Source organism: Colletotrichum graminicola (genome assembly GCF_000149035.1).
Source record: "Colletotrichum graminicola M1.001 genomic scaffold supercont1.66, whole genome shotgun sequence".
In the NCBI taxonomy this organism is placed as follows: Eukaryota; Fungi; Ascomycota; class Sordariomycetes; order Glomerellales; family Glomerellaceae; genus Colletotrichum; species Colletotrichum graminicola.
This window is the reverse complement of record NW_007361070.1, coordinates 135,170-147,707: the sequence shown is the minus strand read 5'-3', so window position 1 is coordinate 147,707 and position 12,538 is coordinate 135,170. Positions and strand designations below refer to the sequence as shown.

General features: G+C 56.0%; 3 protein-coding genes and 2 non-coding genes across 5 annotated transcripts; 4 read left to right on the top strand and 1 right to left on the bottom strand.

The window, feature by feature from the left end:
* The first annotated feature begins 422 nt into the window (after positions 1-422).
* On the top strand, positions 423-523 carry GLRG_13270. The gene has a single exon. It is a non-coding gene; the product is annotated as a tRNA-Val (tRNA).
* A 6-nt stretch (positions 524-529) lies between these two features.
* GLRG_13269 lies at positions 530-601 on the top strand. The gene has a single exon. It is a non-coding gene; the product is annotated as a tRNA-Ala (tRNA).
* A 5,661-nt stretch (positions 602-6,262) lies between these two features.
* GLRG_10752 (uncharacterized protein) lies at positions 6,263-6,565 on the bottom strand (the record flags this gene model as incomplete). The annotated part of the gene is made up of 1 exon (XM_008101437.1): positions 6,263-6,565. The coding sequence occupies one exon, from the start codon at positions 6,563-6,565 to the stop codon at positions 6,263-6,265; it is 303 nt and encodes a 100-aa protein (XP_008099628.1).
* Positions 6,566-7,824: 1,259 nt separating this feature from the next.
* On the top strand, positions 7,825-9,746 carry GLRG_10751 (uncharacterized protein; the record flags this gene model as incomplete). The annotated part of the gene is made up of 5 exons (XM_008101436.1): positions 7,825-8,199; positions 8,299-8,574; positions 8,634-8,850; positions 8,909-9,555; positions 9,663-9,746. 5 exons carry the CDS (start codon positions 7,825-7,827, stop codon positions 9,744-9,746), a joined length of 1,599 nt encoding a protein of 532 aa, XP_008099627.1.
* Positions 9,747-10,768: 1,022 nt separating this feature from the next.
* GLRG_10750 (uncharacterized protein) lies at positions 10,769-12,532 on the top strand (the record flags this gene model as incomplete). Its single annotated transcript, XM_008101435.1, has 1 exon — positions 10,769-12,532. One exon carries the CDS (start codon positions 10,769-10,771, stop codon positions 12,530-12,532), a length of 1,764 nt encoding a protein of 587 aa, XP_008099626.1.
* Positions 12,533-12,538: the final 6 nt, after the last annotated feature.

Sequence of the window (12,538 nt, the reverse complement as noted above, 5' to 3'; positions counted from 1 at the left end):
ACGAAAGACTGTGTGCTTGGGAGAGAGATAGAGAGAGAGACAGAAAGCACAGCTGTTATGCGGCCGCCTGCGAAAGCGCGGGAACTGGGGCGGCCATATTCGAGACGTTAAGAGGCTGTTTCGCGATGGTTTGCCAATTGTGATTTCGCAAACTGCGTTTCACCATTTCACCACTTAATTCCCGATTGGTACTCTTGCTGACAGATGCCCAAGTAACCCTCTTTGCCGCTTTTGTGGTGTGTCTGCACGATGGCAACCACTCGGGATGCTTCTCCACACCGGCCGCCCCCGGCCCCGACACCGACCCCGTCCGCAAGGGTTCCCCGCTGACGGCTTTCCGGTTGCAAATTTTTTTCTCGCGCCCACACCACTCTGCCCCCTCCATTGATAGTACCACAATCCGAGCCCTTCATCCAACAAATGGTCTGGTGGTGTAGTTGGTTATCACGTCAGTCTAACAGGATGAGGTCTCCCCCTCGATTGAGCACACTGAAGGTCTCCGGTTCAAGTCCGGGCTAGATCATCTAATGGGCGATTGGTTTAGTGGTATAATGACCGCTTAGCATGCGGTAGGTCCAGGGTTCGATTCCCTGATCGTCCATCTTTTTGCCTTTTTCCCTCTATAGTTAACATAGGTAGTAGGTAGGTAAGACGTTTGTTTATATTTGTTTGGTCCGCTCTCCAGCCAAGTCGTCGTGTTTTGCGAGGCTATCCCGGCCGGCGCCTTGGGTGGTGCTGTTTGCGCACCGACTGGCAAAGAAGTTTGTCAGATGGGGCCCAGCCAGCGGTTGGCTACTTCCACGTGGAAAGAAGGAAAGAAGGAAAGGGGAGAAGGTAAACCTTCAAGGTCACTCGCTCTGGGGTTTGGCGGTATTACCCAGGCCTTCTCATTCCGGAACGCACTGAGACATGGCCTAGCCAAGAGGCGTAAATGCCGAGGAGCTTTACGCCACCCATGATTCAGCAACGGATGAGGTTCACTGTCGAGCGCCAGCAATCGATCGGGACCGTCAAGCTCCTCTCTCGCTGACCGCTGATAATGGCGTCTGCCACGCCCTGGAGAGGTGCCTATAGATCTAGCATTGGCCAGCATCTGAGCCAGGAGGCTAGCTGGTGGCGGGATTGTCCGCGAGCTGACCTCGCCATAAGACTCAATAGGGTTTACGGCGCCCCTAAGCATAACTGGCGCTCGCAGCATGGCTACCTCGTGGCATCGTCACACGAGGCAGAGCTGATCCGCCGGAATGGTGCTAGGTGAGGGCGGTATCCCCATCGGTCATCAAGCCTCTGTGGCCCGAAGACGGGAGTTGTGCAAGAGGCCCGAGGCGACCCTGGCAGCAGTGAAGTACGGATGTCTTTGGCGGACATGAAAGCCGGGAGCAGGGCCACGTCCGACTTGGCCTGTTGGGCATGACACAAAGGGAACGAACGCATGGCAAAGTCCATGGCGCAAATTTTCAATGGTACCACCTGCCGAGCAACTTTCACATGAAGCCAGCCGCCCGGCATCCTGAAATCGACGATATTAGAGAGGATCCAGGTTACACCTCAAAGTACGGATACTCAAGCCCAGATCGGCACAGGACACCTCTCGGCCAGAGCTCGGTGACAGGGGTGGGCGAAGACGAAGGGCATCGATGGGTTCGCGCAGGCTGGTGAAGAAAATGGCAAGAGCCGATACTGCCGCCATTTGGCGAGGCGCTTCCGTTCTAATTGAGGCCACTGCTTGCCTTGACATTCGGGAGGGGAGGACTGTAGTTACATTTGGCGCCGGCTGCGCGAGGCTTAAGCTGTGGGAGGAGCGCTAAGCAGGGTTAGATTTAGATAACCAGTTCCCGCTGCTGAGGTCCTGAGCGCAGGCGTCCGAGAGAGTCACGAGCGAGCTATTGGACGCGATGGGTTTGAAACCATGCCCTGTAACCAACCTACTGTACGGATACACTACCACGGAAGCAAACCGCCTTGGTCGCCTCCAATTATGGAAATTGGATCCCGAGAAGCCCTCTCGTTCACCGCTAGGGGGGCCTTGACACGTCTCTGTCTTCCTCGTTCAGTCCCTTAAGCGGGGTGGTCGGGGCTGAGTGCCGACACCCCAATGGACGATGGGGAGGTGCATCCCATTCGGTATTGGCCATGCTTCCATCGCTGTTGGTGGACGAGTATTGGCTTGGCTTGGCTTGGTAAAGGATCAAAGGGGATGGGGCAAAAGCAATGTAAAATATGACAATAAGAAAAGGAAGAAAAAAAGTTGCTTTCATGCTGATTTACCGGCGTCGAACCAAGATTCGAGAGGGGAGCTGAGCTGCATGGCATGGCGCGCGCGTGGAGACCGAGTGTCTTGAATGTTGCTGTCCTGCCGCCACCTGCACGCTTCCGTCGTTTTTCAAAATCCCACAACGATTGCATTGATGAGCCGGATAGGCTCAGTACGATACATGGACGATTCCGGCGATGAATGTTGCAGCGGACCATGGCGCATTGCGATCTGGAAGCGAGGCGCCATGCATCCATCGATAAGGAAATACGTGTTGCAAGCGCGCGGTAATGCGCAGTACCGTACGGATACGGTGAAGTGGAAGGTGGTCCACCACCTCAAGGCAGTGAGGGCAACAGTGCAGTGCAGCGCGATATAGTCTCCCGTACCTTGCAGGCTTTGGCTGCACTGCAACACCGACATGCCACCCCCCCCCCCTCCCCATGCGAAAGAGCAGAGCCCAGGTCCCCGGTACCGTTACTCCATTCTTCCAGTCTTCCGATTTCCTAGAGATTGGCACCTGACAGAGAATATTCGAGCTTCCCCTTGCCCCTTTGGGGGCCTTGGGGCTCTCAGGGGGGCATCCCTGCTGGTGTGCAGTCGTGTTTGTTAGCCTGTAATGTGTAAGGATGAATTTGTATCAGTGGTCTGTAATCATCTGTTGTACTGTATCCGTACCCATTATATTTAGCTGCAGGGCCGGACAAGCGGAATGGAATGGATTGGTCTCGGTGCTTGCTGGCTAGGCGGTCGGCGCTACATGTGAGCAGCAAGCAACCTTCTCCACGTAGATAGTATTCCCACGAACCGGAGATGGGGATGCTTTAGCGGGGAAAATGAAGCGATTGTCGCTGGACGGGCCGTGGAGATTGCGATCTGTAGTGTATGCACTTTGCAAGTCGGCATTGCGCAGCCGTGTCAAGACCTTTTCACGGCCCGAAACAGGGACAGAGCCGGACGAAGAAGGCGCTGGATCAACGACGATATGATAGGGTTGGGTGGGCGGCGCGGCTGCATGGCGTGGGCACAGGTACATTGTGGATGTGCTGTCTGCTGTGATGGACAGTTTTTCTGTACCCGGATTTTCCCATGGGATCTTCTGTCGGCTTTTCTGTTGCCGCGACTGGCAAAAGACAAAGGAGGAGGAGATGGGCAATGGTTTAGCCAAGCCAACGACCCAAGGTCCAACCGCACGTACACTATCATAGATGGCACTGTAAGGCATGCGTACCTAGAGGCGCACAATGCAAGCACGTAATGCTACTTATTTGAGAAGAGGGTCGAGCCCGGCACATGGTGGTTGATGGCGTTGTTGTGGTTTGGGGAGAAGAGATGCGAGAAGCGCGACTGATAGACAGTGTTATACTAGTAATATGAGGGTGGCATGATATGGCCTACGGGGAGCGATTCCGGGAGGAGCCCCCTCCCCTGTTGGCAGCGGACTGGGTGGAGGGAGACTTGAATCAGCTGGTGATTTGCGACTGCAGCTGTGGATCAGATCACCAGCGAGGCTGCAGTCGTGGTGGTGTTGGTTAGAGTGCTTAGACCAGTATCTGTAGTAGGTATACGGAGTATCTGCATGGTGGTGTTTGTTGGTGATGATTGATGCTCGCCGGTTGCAAGAAAGAAAGATACGGCAAGGGGGGGGACAGAGCTACGACCAGGAGTTCGCATCTGATATGTGAAGGTGAAAAAGAAGGAAATCAGGGAAGAAAAAAGAAAGGATAAGAAAGAGGTTCTACCAGGAATCTACAGAAGAAGGTACGAACAGTAAATGGACGGTCGTACCTACCATCACAAGATACTTGCCGCAGTTACAGGTGCCACGGCAAGGCTCAGACCACAGACAGGGGAGAAGACAAGGATCATAATCCTCCTTCCTTTCCGCCCACCGCGCGGCTCATGGCCAAACCGTCCGATGTCCAGGCAACTGCGTACCGTACACTACCTACTTGACTATCTACCTAGGTACCTACCTAGGTACCTACCTAGGTACCTACCTTCCTACCTTCCCACCTTCCCACCTTCCCACCTTGATACGAACGCTCACACACAGTAGTGAAAGCAAAATATATACATAGGTACCCATCTACCTACTTACCTAGGTAGGCAAGGTGCATGGGGGCACATGAGTTGCGTGCAGACGCTTGCATATGGATATCAGACGGCACCGCATGGCACAGCATGGTCGCTTCAATCAAACCGTTTCTCGGCTACCTGATTGCTACCAAGGTAGATACTTATGGGGTAATCACGCGCAGTACACATGGGCCATATATCCGTACTGTAGGTACCGGTACCTGTCATATGGGACCCCCTCCATGATGCACACCAACCAAGTCCCCGGTGTTTGTTGGCCCGGGAGTTCCCTGCGAGCCTTCTCCACTGAATCCTCTTGTCCCTCTCCCTTCCCGTGCTGTCCCTGGCAAGAGGAGCTCACCATGTCTCAGAATGGAGGGTGGCTTGTCACGTAGTCGTTGTCCACTTCGTACCCATCCATCTGCAAGACAAATGTTTGCCCATGGCCTTGGTGGTCCAGTGTGAGAGAGAGAAGGGGAGCGAGGGAAAGAGAGGTAGAGAGGGAAAGAGAGAGAAAGAAAGAAATAGAGCGGCTGATGGATGCTGGTTGTTACGTTACGTTCAAGATCAGGAAGGGAAGGGGCATACCATACCGTATGGCAGGCAGGCATTACCAGAGGCAGGCACGGTCAGATACGGATTGGGACAGCAACACCATCCGCATACCTACCTTGGTACGATGTAGATATTGTCGATAATGTCCCGTTCCTTTTTCTTCCCTGCTTAGATGTTGCACACCTCATCGTCTAGCCCCTCTTTTTATATCATTGCCATCATCTCATCTCGTAACCAAACAAACCCCTCCACTACCTGCCTACCTAGCTAGACTTGATTAATACCCAGCAACTGGAACTCGCTGGCTGCCCAGAGGGAAATCCTAATTCCATGTCTCGGTTCGTATTTCGGTTGTCTGGGTTTTCGACCTTGACCTGCTGCTCCTGCTGCTTCTGCTCCTGCTGCGCCGCCGGCTCCAGCCTGAGTCTGAGTCGGTGTCTCTCTCTCCTTCCCTCTCCCCGTGTGTGTGTGTGTGTCTCTCTCTCTCTCCATTCTTGCCTACCTCTTCTGCCCCCGTTCTCCTTCTTCTCCTTCCTCCCGCTCCTGCTCCTCCCTTTCTTGCCTTATTTTTTCGTCCTCGTCCCTACCTTCCTCCTCCGTTATCTGTCCCCGTCATTATCCCCCGTCGCTTCCCAGTGTCCCGTCCCAATTCTTGGGATGTGTTCTTGTCTGTTGTGCTGTGTTGTATCCGTACCGCTTTCTGCTTTTGATCCACCGCTGCACGTCGTGACCCTTCCTTCCCGTACCTTCCATCATCCCGGTACCGACCTCATTTACCTTACCTTATCCACATCCACACCTTCTTCCTATCTTAATCCCCCACGTTCTCGGCCTCGTTTCGACCCGCGTGCAACAAAGCTTTTCTACGCCAGGCTTGCGCTGCCTTGTTTTCGCCGTTACTTCCCTCTCCTCTTTGCCCCTTTGCATATTTTTTTTCCTTACATCATTCCGAGCCTCGAGACGGACACTTTTCTCCTTTCTCTCCGCATCTTCCGGATATCACCAAAACGGAGTACTCTCCCTCCCCTTTCCACCCCCAGTCACGTCCGGCAACTTTCCGAATACGTCGTCACACCTCAGTTTAGCTTCGCCGGCTGCACTCAGTTCGCCCATTGCATTCATTGTCTTGGCATCAGACACCTGCAATACCACACAGCCCTCGATCCATACGGCAGCTAGCCTCCGTCGGCCCAAGACGAAGCTTATACGACAAATCGCTTTCCCGCGGTTCGAGCTCGGCCAACAACCACTGACATCGTGTGCCGCGGCCTATTGTTGCTTTTTCCGCCAGCAGTGCCGTGCGTGCCTCAGTCTACGCGTGTTTGTGCCAGCCTACCCTGGTCAAGAGTGGCCGCACATTGATCGTCATTTCCACTACTGCAAACATTGGACGCCTCCTAGATCCCGCCCGACTAGCTCAGATCCGGTCGGGCCAGTGCCAAGGTCATTAACAGGCTTACCAGTATCCGCATTCCCGCTGTCAAGCCTCATCCGCAACCGCACTGCGCTACCCAAAGCTCTCAGCTTTCTGATTCCATCATCATCAAACATCAAAACATTTGCCTTCCAATTTCGACTTTTGACCTTGAAATCTGCCCTCCGACCTCTCCTTCGCCTATTCTGCCACTCCTTCTTCCCTAGACGACCCGACACGCTGTCCTCTTCGCTCCTGACCATTTGTGACTAGCAAGAAGGACAGGATATTTCGCCAGTTTCCAGATTCAAGTCGAAAAGGGAGCTAGCTCCACGACCAAGAACCCAGTAAGTGAGCAAATCTCTCTCCGCTGCAACTCCTCCGCCCTCTGTCATCCCCTCGTATACCCTTTTCAAGCCCGCCATCTATATGGCTTTCCATTCCCCTCAGGCGCCCCGGAAATACCGCCACCATGGCTGCACAGCGTCTTGGACAGCGAGGCCACCCATCTAGCCCTGCTGTACAACCGACACTGCGATACCTCAGCACAGTAGTCGGACAACCCACCAGAAGCAGGGGCAGATGAGGACCCGGATTTGGTTGCACCGCTGCGGCTCTTCAGTCCAACATGGGGAATTCGCTCTGCTCTGCCTTGTCAGCACATCTTTGCATCATCTCATGCCCCACTGCATACATTTCACACATTCTCAAAAGGTCCCGGTCTTCTCTTACGCATTCTTCCGGTCGAATGCGTGTCTTTTCCCCTTCCCCGTTGTCTGTGTCCGGCATGGTGGAGTAGGAATGGCTAAAAGTGGCTTGACATTTTCGAGCTAACCAGACCAAAAGCAGTTCGTCTTGCTGCAGCGGTTATCCCTGATCCAGATCGACGTCGGTGGGAACTCTAATACCAATAAGGGAATCGGTCCCTGAACCCAGACCCCCCCCCGAACAATCACGACAGGACAAGCCCCCACCCCAGCACCACTAGAAGAAAGAGGAGAGAGGGTCTGGCCATTGCGTGGTGCAACCAGTCCCAGGTGCCCGCTACCTTACTATCACCGCTCGCTTGCTGCTCCAGCCCAGCAAGTGTCTGACTGTTGTTGTTCTCCGAGGGTGCAGCAAAATTGCCGCTTCTATTAAACTTTCCTGGGAGGACATCGACTTCTTATCTTCCAGTCCTCTTCCTCTTCCCCCCCTGCTGCTTGCTGCGTCTTAATATCTGTCTCAGAGCTCCTCGTCTCGGCTTCGTCGCGGAGTGAAGCTAGGAGCCCGCCTGCCATCTTCCCCTCACGCACGCTCACGCTCGGAGCCCCCCGGCCTCGGTGACCGCCGCCAATAATACAACTCGTGTTACAGCCTACCGCCCTACCAAACGCGCCAGCTGACTACTCGGAAGCTTCGCATTGATTTGGACGAGTAACTCCAGGCCAGCTCAGCACCGCTTGAACCCCTCCACCCGACCCCACAAACCGCTATCTGTCGAGCCCCTCCGCCGCCGCCGACCGCCCCCCATTCACCCAAAATGGGCCTGTTCTCCCGCAAGCCAAAAGCCTCGAGCAAGCCAACAATCAAGACGTCAAACGCCAGCATCAACTCCGGTACATCCAGCATCAGATCACCACTACCGCGCAGTGCCATCATAAACAGAATGTCAGGAAACAGCTCCGCACCCGGCACACCTTTGACGCCCTTGTCGCCCGTCTCCTTGCCCAAGGTTGACCTGCCGCGTCCCCCCGACCCGCAGCTCGACCCCGCAGGATACCTCCGAAGCTTGGGAGCCGTTAGAGAACGAAGCAAGATCGTCACCGAGAAGGCCCTCCGGAATGAGTTGAAGCACTTCGATGTGGACATGAACAAGTTCCCGAACGTCGTATCATTTGTCTCCAAGATTATCAAGGTACTTTGTTCCCCGTTCGGCGTGGCCGCGTCCTTTGTGCGGTTTCTCGTCCGAGTGTCTTGCTTCTTCATGGTATACTGACCAGACAATGTACCACAGAGAGATTACGATGCGCCGTTCAACACGATACCCGGCCACGGCAGACACCAGCACTTTTGCGTCGGTGGGCGCGACCGTATCGCTCAACTTCTTTCTACGTTTCCCGAGGAGGTCGACAACACCGAGAAGTGTCGCCGCATGATCGACCTCTTCCTCGTCAGCGTGCTGCTAGATGCTGGCGCGGGCACAAAGTGGAGCTACACGAGCTCGGAGAATGGCCGCGTATATCGTCGGTCAGAAGGAATTGCAGTGGCAAGCTTGGAAATGTTCAAGACGGTAGGTCCATGGAGAGCCTCCCAGCTGGCTACCCATGCACCTGCTAATGATTTCCCCAGGGCATCTTTTCTAGCAACAGCAAGAACAAATACCAGGTCGACAAAGAGGGACTACGTAACCTGACGGTCGAGAAGATGGCCGCCGGCCTCCAGTCCAAGCCTGGAAATGAAATGGCTGGAATCGAAGGCAGAACACAACTTCTCCAGCGTCTGGCGGATGCATTGACCGAGAAGAAGGAGTACTTTGGCGAGGATGGCCGGCCAGGCAACATGGTTGGTATGTTTGTTTGCCGTTCACAGTCGTCGATCGAGTACGGAAGCTAACCTCGGCCCAGACTACCTGATGTCACATCCCTCTACGCAGGCTTCTTCCATGCCGATTGTCGTTCTCCCCACTCTGTGGAGTGTTCTCATGAATGGTCTCATGCCGATCTGGCCGCCATCCCGAACCTCGATCAACGGCGTGTCCCTTGGCGACGCCTGGCCTTGCCAGTCCATGCCGCAGCCGCCGCAGAGCCCGACAACCTCGCAGTTCTCTCCCTTCCCGCCTTCTGCGCAAAACTCGACCGCCGCGTGGGAATCCATCCTGCCGTTCCACAAGCTCACGCAGTGGCTCTGCTACAGCGTGATGCAGCCCATGCAGTCCCTACTGCGGGTTCATTTTGCCGGCGTCGAATTGCTGACGGGCCTGCCCGAGTACCGCAACGGCGGTCTCTTCATTGACCTGGGTGTCCTCACGCTGCGATCCGAGGACACGGAAAGAGGTCTTCAGCACTACGATGATTACTGCAAAAAGGCGGGCGTCAAGCCGGTGGAGGTGGCGCCCATGTTCGATCCCAGCGACGATGTGATTGTCGAGTGGCGTGGTGTGACGGTCGGTTTCCTGGACAAGCTTTGCGTCGAGGTCAACAAGTATTTGAAGAATGAGTTGAATGGGAACGAGCTCACTCTGGCTCAACTGCTGGAAGCTGGTAGCTGGAAGGTAAGCTTCCCTCCTCTCACCCACCCACCCACCCACACACACACACACAAAAGAGGGAAAAAAAACCACGCGATTTTGGTGAGACTCCGGCTGACATGACGAGTTAGGGCGGGCGAGAGATGGCCGAGTACAGCCGACCAAACACGAAGGAGCCTCCCATTCTCATCGACAGCGATGGAACTGTTTTCTAAGCTTGTGCGCTTTGTTTGGGAGGAAGCATTGGATTGAGGCATTATTATACCTTACTGTCCTTTGGTTAGACGACAGCGCCGGATCGCATGGAATTTCGGGTACAAAGACTTTTGTAGGCTGCAGTGCATGGCATATTGGATAATGAGGTTCGACAGGCGGTGCTCTTAATGAACATGACTGGGGAACCAACGACAACGGAGAGGATAAGTGCAATGCAAAGTTTGAGGTATTCCGCCTTCACTGCCAATCCGCTTTCCATTGTTTGTTTGTTCATGTGGCATGTATTGACTCTATTGACTGGCCTGCTCGCGACTCGCTGGCGCCGCGGACCTGCTATGGGCCTATGGCACTAAGCCGGCGACGCTCGGCCCTGCGTTGGTGCCCCACCTATATGGAAAAGTGACGCTTTTGGCTCACGTGCCTCGGCGGGTTTACCACACGGTGTACTGCTGTGTTTTCTTTGCGCCGGGGCTCCCAAACGATGCGTACTGTTGTGTTTATCACCTGTAATATTAAGTGGCTCGGTTGCGTTTATCTTTGAGAACGCCGATTTCTTCCTTGGTGAGTGGCTATAAGCTAGTGCCTATCACACTCTTAAACGTCTGCCAAGGTAGAAGAGAAGCACTCGCTAATCGTGACTTAGTGTGGAAGGCCTCTCAACGCCTTGGACGACACGCAACGGATATCTTGCCGACTATCCGATATTCTCTTATGAGCTTAAGCCAGCACGGAATCCGGGGGCTCTCTTATCTTTCAGTCGTCGTCTCTTACGACCTTGAAATCCTAGGCCCCCATAATCTCGGTCGCCGCCTTGCTCTCCCAGAATCTGCGTCATTGCCGCCTATTCATTCTCTCCTCCGCCCCCCCCGGTCTCACCCGGCAAAGTTGCACATGAGGCAATCTAACGAGAAAGATCTGTACGAAGATCATTAAAGCACAAACGGGTCTGTGCTGTCCCTCGTCCCCGAGCCCGGAGACTTCGACATTCGGAGTTAGGGTTTGTCACGAAAAGGCTCCCGGGATGGCAGTCTTCCCACAGTTCGGGCCGGATCCCGACACCACTTTGCTACAGCAATGTCAGTTCATCATCAAACGCATCACTGTCATCCTTGAAGAGCTAGAGCAGCTAAAGTCCGCCATCGAGAGACGCCCGGCGTCGGGCCACAAGCCCCTGTCGTGGAACCAGGCCGTCCCGGGACTCGGTCTTTTCGAACGGCTCATCGTGTCTGAGAAGAAGCACCTGGAGAAGATGGTTCAATCGTACAACGCAGATGCCAACGACCAGGAGGATCTCGAGGCGCTCGACAGCAAGATGCGGTTGAGGCTCGACGCGTCGAATTACAAGTTCTACGAGACGGTATGGGAGGTCACCAAGCGTTGCTCCGATCTGACAGGCATGCGGAGGGAGCTGCCCTACAAGACAATGCAGGGGAAGGCCGTGAGCGCCGTCATCGACCTCGTCGCCAACGGCGCATGGATCAAGGTCGTCACGACAACGGAGCGAAGGCTGTGCTACGAGATGGCCGACGCCGGATGGGACTGGGACGAGGATTTTACAGACGAGGGCGCCGACGATGCGATGCTGGAGATCCTCCGGGACGAGGAGGATGACAGCATCGAGGTAGCCAAGTTCGCGAGGCACATGGTCGCGGCGGCGCGGACGTCGTACCAGGACTACCGCCGGCCTCGGGTGCACATTCTCATGTCGCGCATCAGGGAGGGCGAGAACGCGGCGGTCGACCACCTGCTCCGCCTCGTGCGCAAGATGGGCACCGATGACGTCGAGCTCGTCGTCGAGACCGCCAACAACGGGCCCGGCGATGGCGGTGGCGGTATCCTGACGGACCCGACGCCGCCGCTGGACGAGGCCATCGTGAACCTCGTCCATACGGACTACTTCAAGGACTTCACGGCGACGCTCAACGTCGACTGCTCCGTCTTCATGGCGCTGTCGTCCGACTTTAGTCACATGGCCATCGACCCAGGCTCGGCGCTGTTGCGGTCGAAGCAGCACTGCATCGACGCGACGGACGAGGTGGAGAACGGGCCGAGACTGACGAAAACGCTGTACCCGGCATTGGCCGGACGGAGGCTGGTGTGCACTCAGGAGGCGGCCGACACGTTTTTCAAGATTGTGTACGGGATCGGGACGGACTCGGAGCAGGCGCGGACGCGCATCATCTTTGACCACCAGGGAGAAGACGACAAGAATGACGACGGCGGCGACGACGCACGCACGCCCGAAGCCGCCGAGGCGGACCGCGCGCGCCGCGTCGCCGCGCTGCAAAAGCTCTCGGCCCACCCCGTCCCTGCGGACCTGCGGCTCCCGATTGAGATCATCGGCAGCGTCTCCTGGGACGATGCGCGGAGCATGGTGGCCCGCGGCGAGCTCCCGGAGGTCGCCCTGGCGGCGGGGCGGAAGGGGTCCGGGCTGAACGCGATGAACGTCAGCTCGTTCCTGTACGGGTGGCGGGCCGGGCTGACGACCGTCACGTCCAACTGGGAGGCGGCCAAGAGGCTGAAGACCGTCATCGAGACGAACCGCGTCACGGGGACCGAGGTCGGCCCGCATATCTGGCGGGTCCCGTTCTCGAGGAAGCTGCTCGCCAGGCCAAAGGCGTCGTCGGGGAGCGGCGGAGACGGCGGGGACGGCAGCAGGCCGAGGAGCGGACGGCTGAAGAGCCGGCAGGAGAGGAGGGTTGAGAAGGACAAGTCGCTGCAGAGATGGACTGACTCCGAGCAGACGGAAGGGGCGAGGCCCGAGAACGCCCCCGATCACAACTGAAGAAAA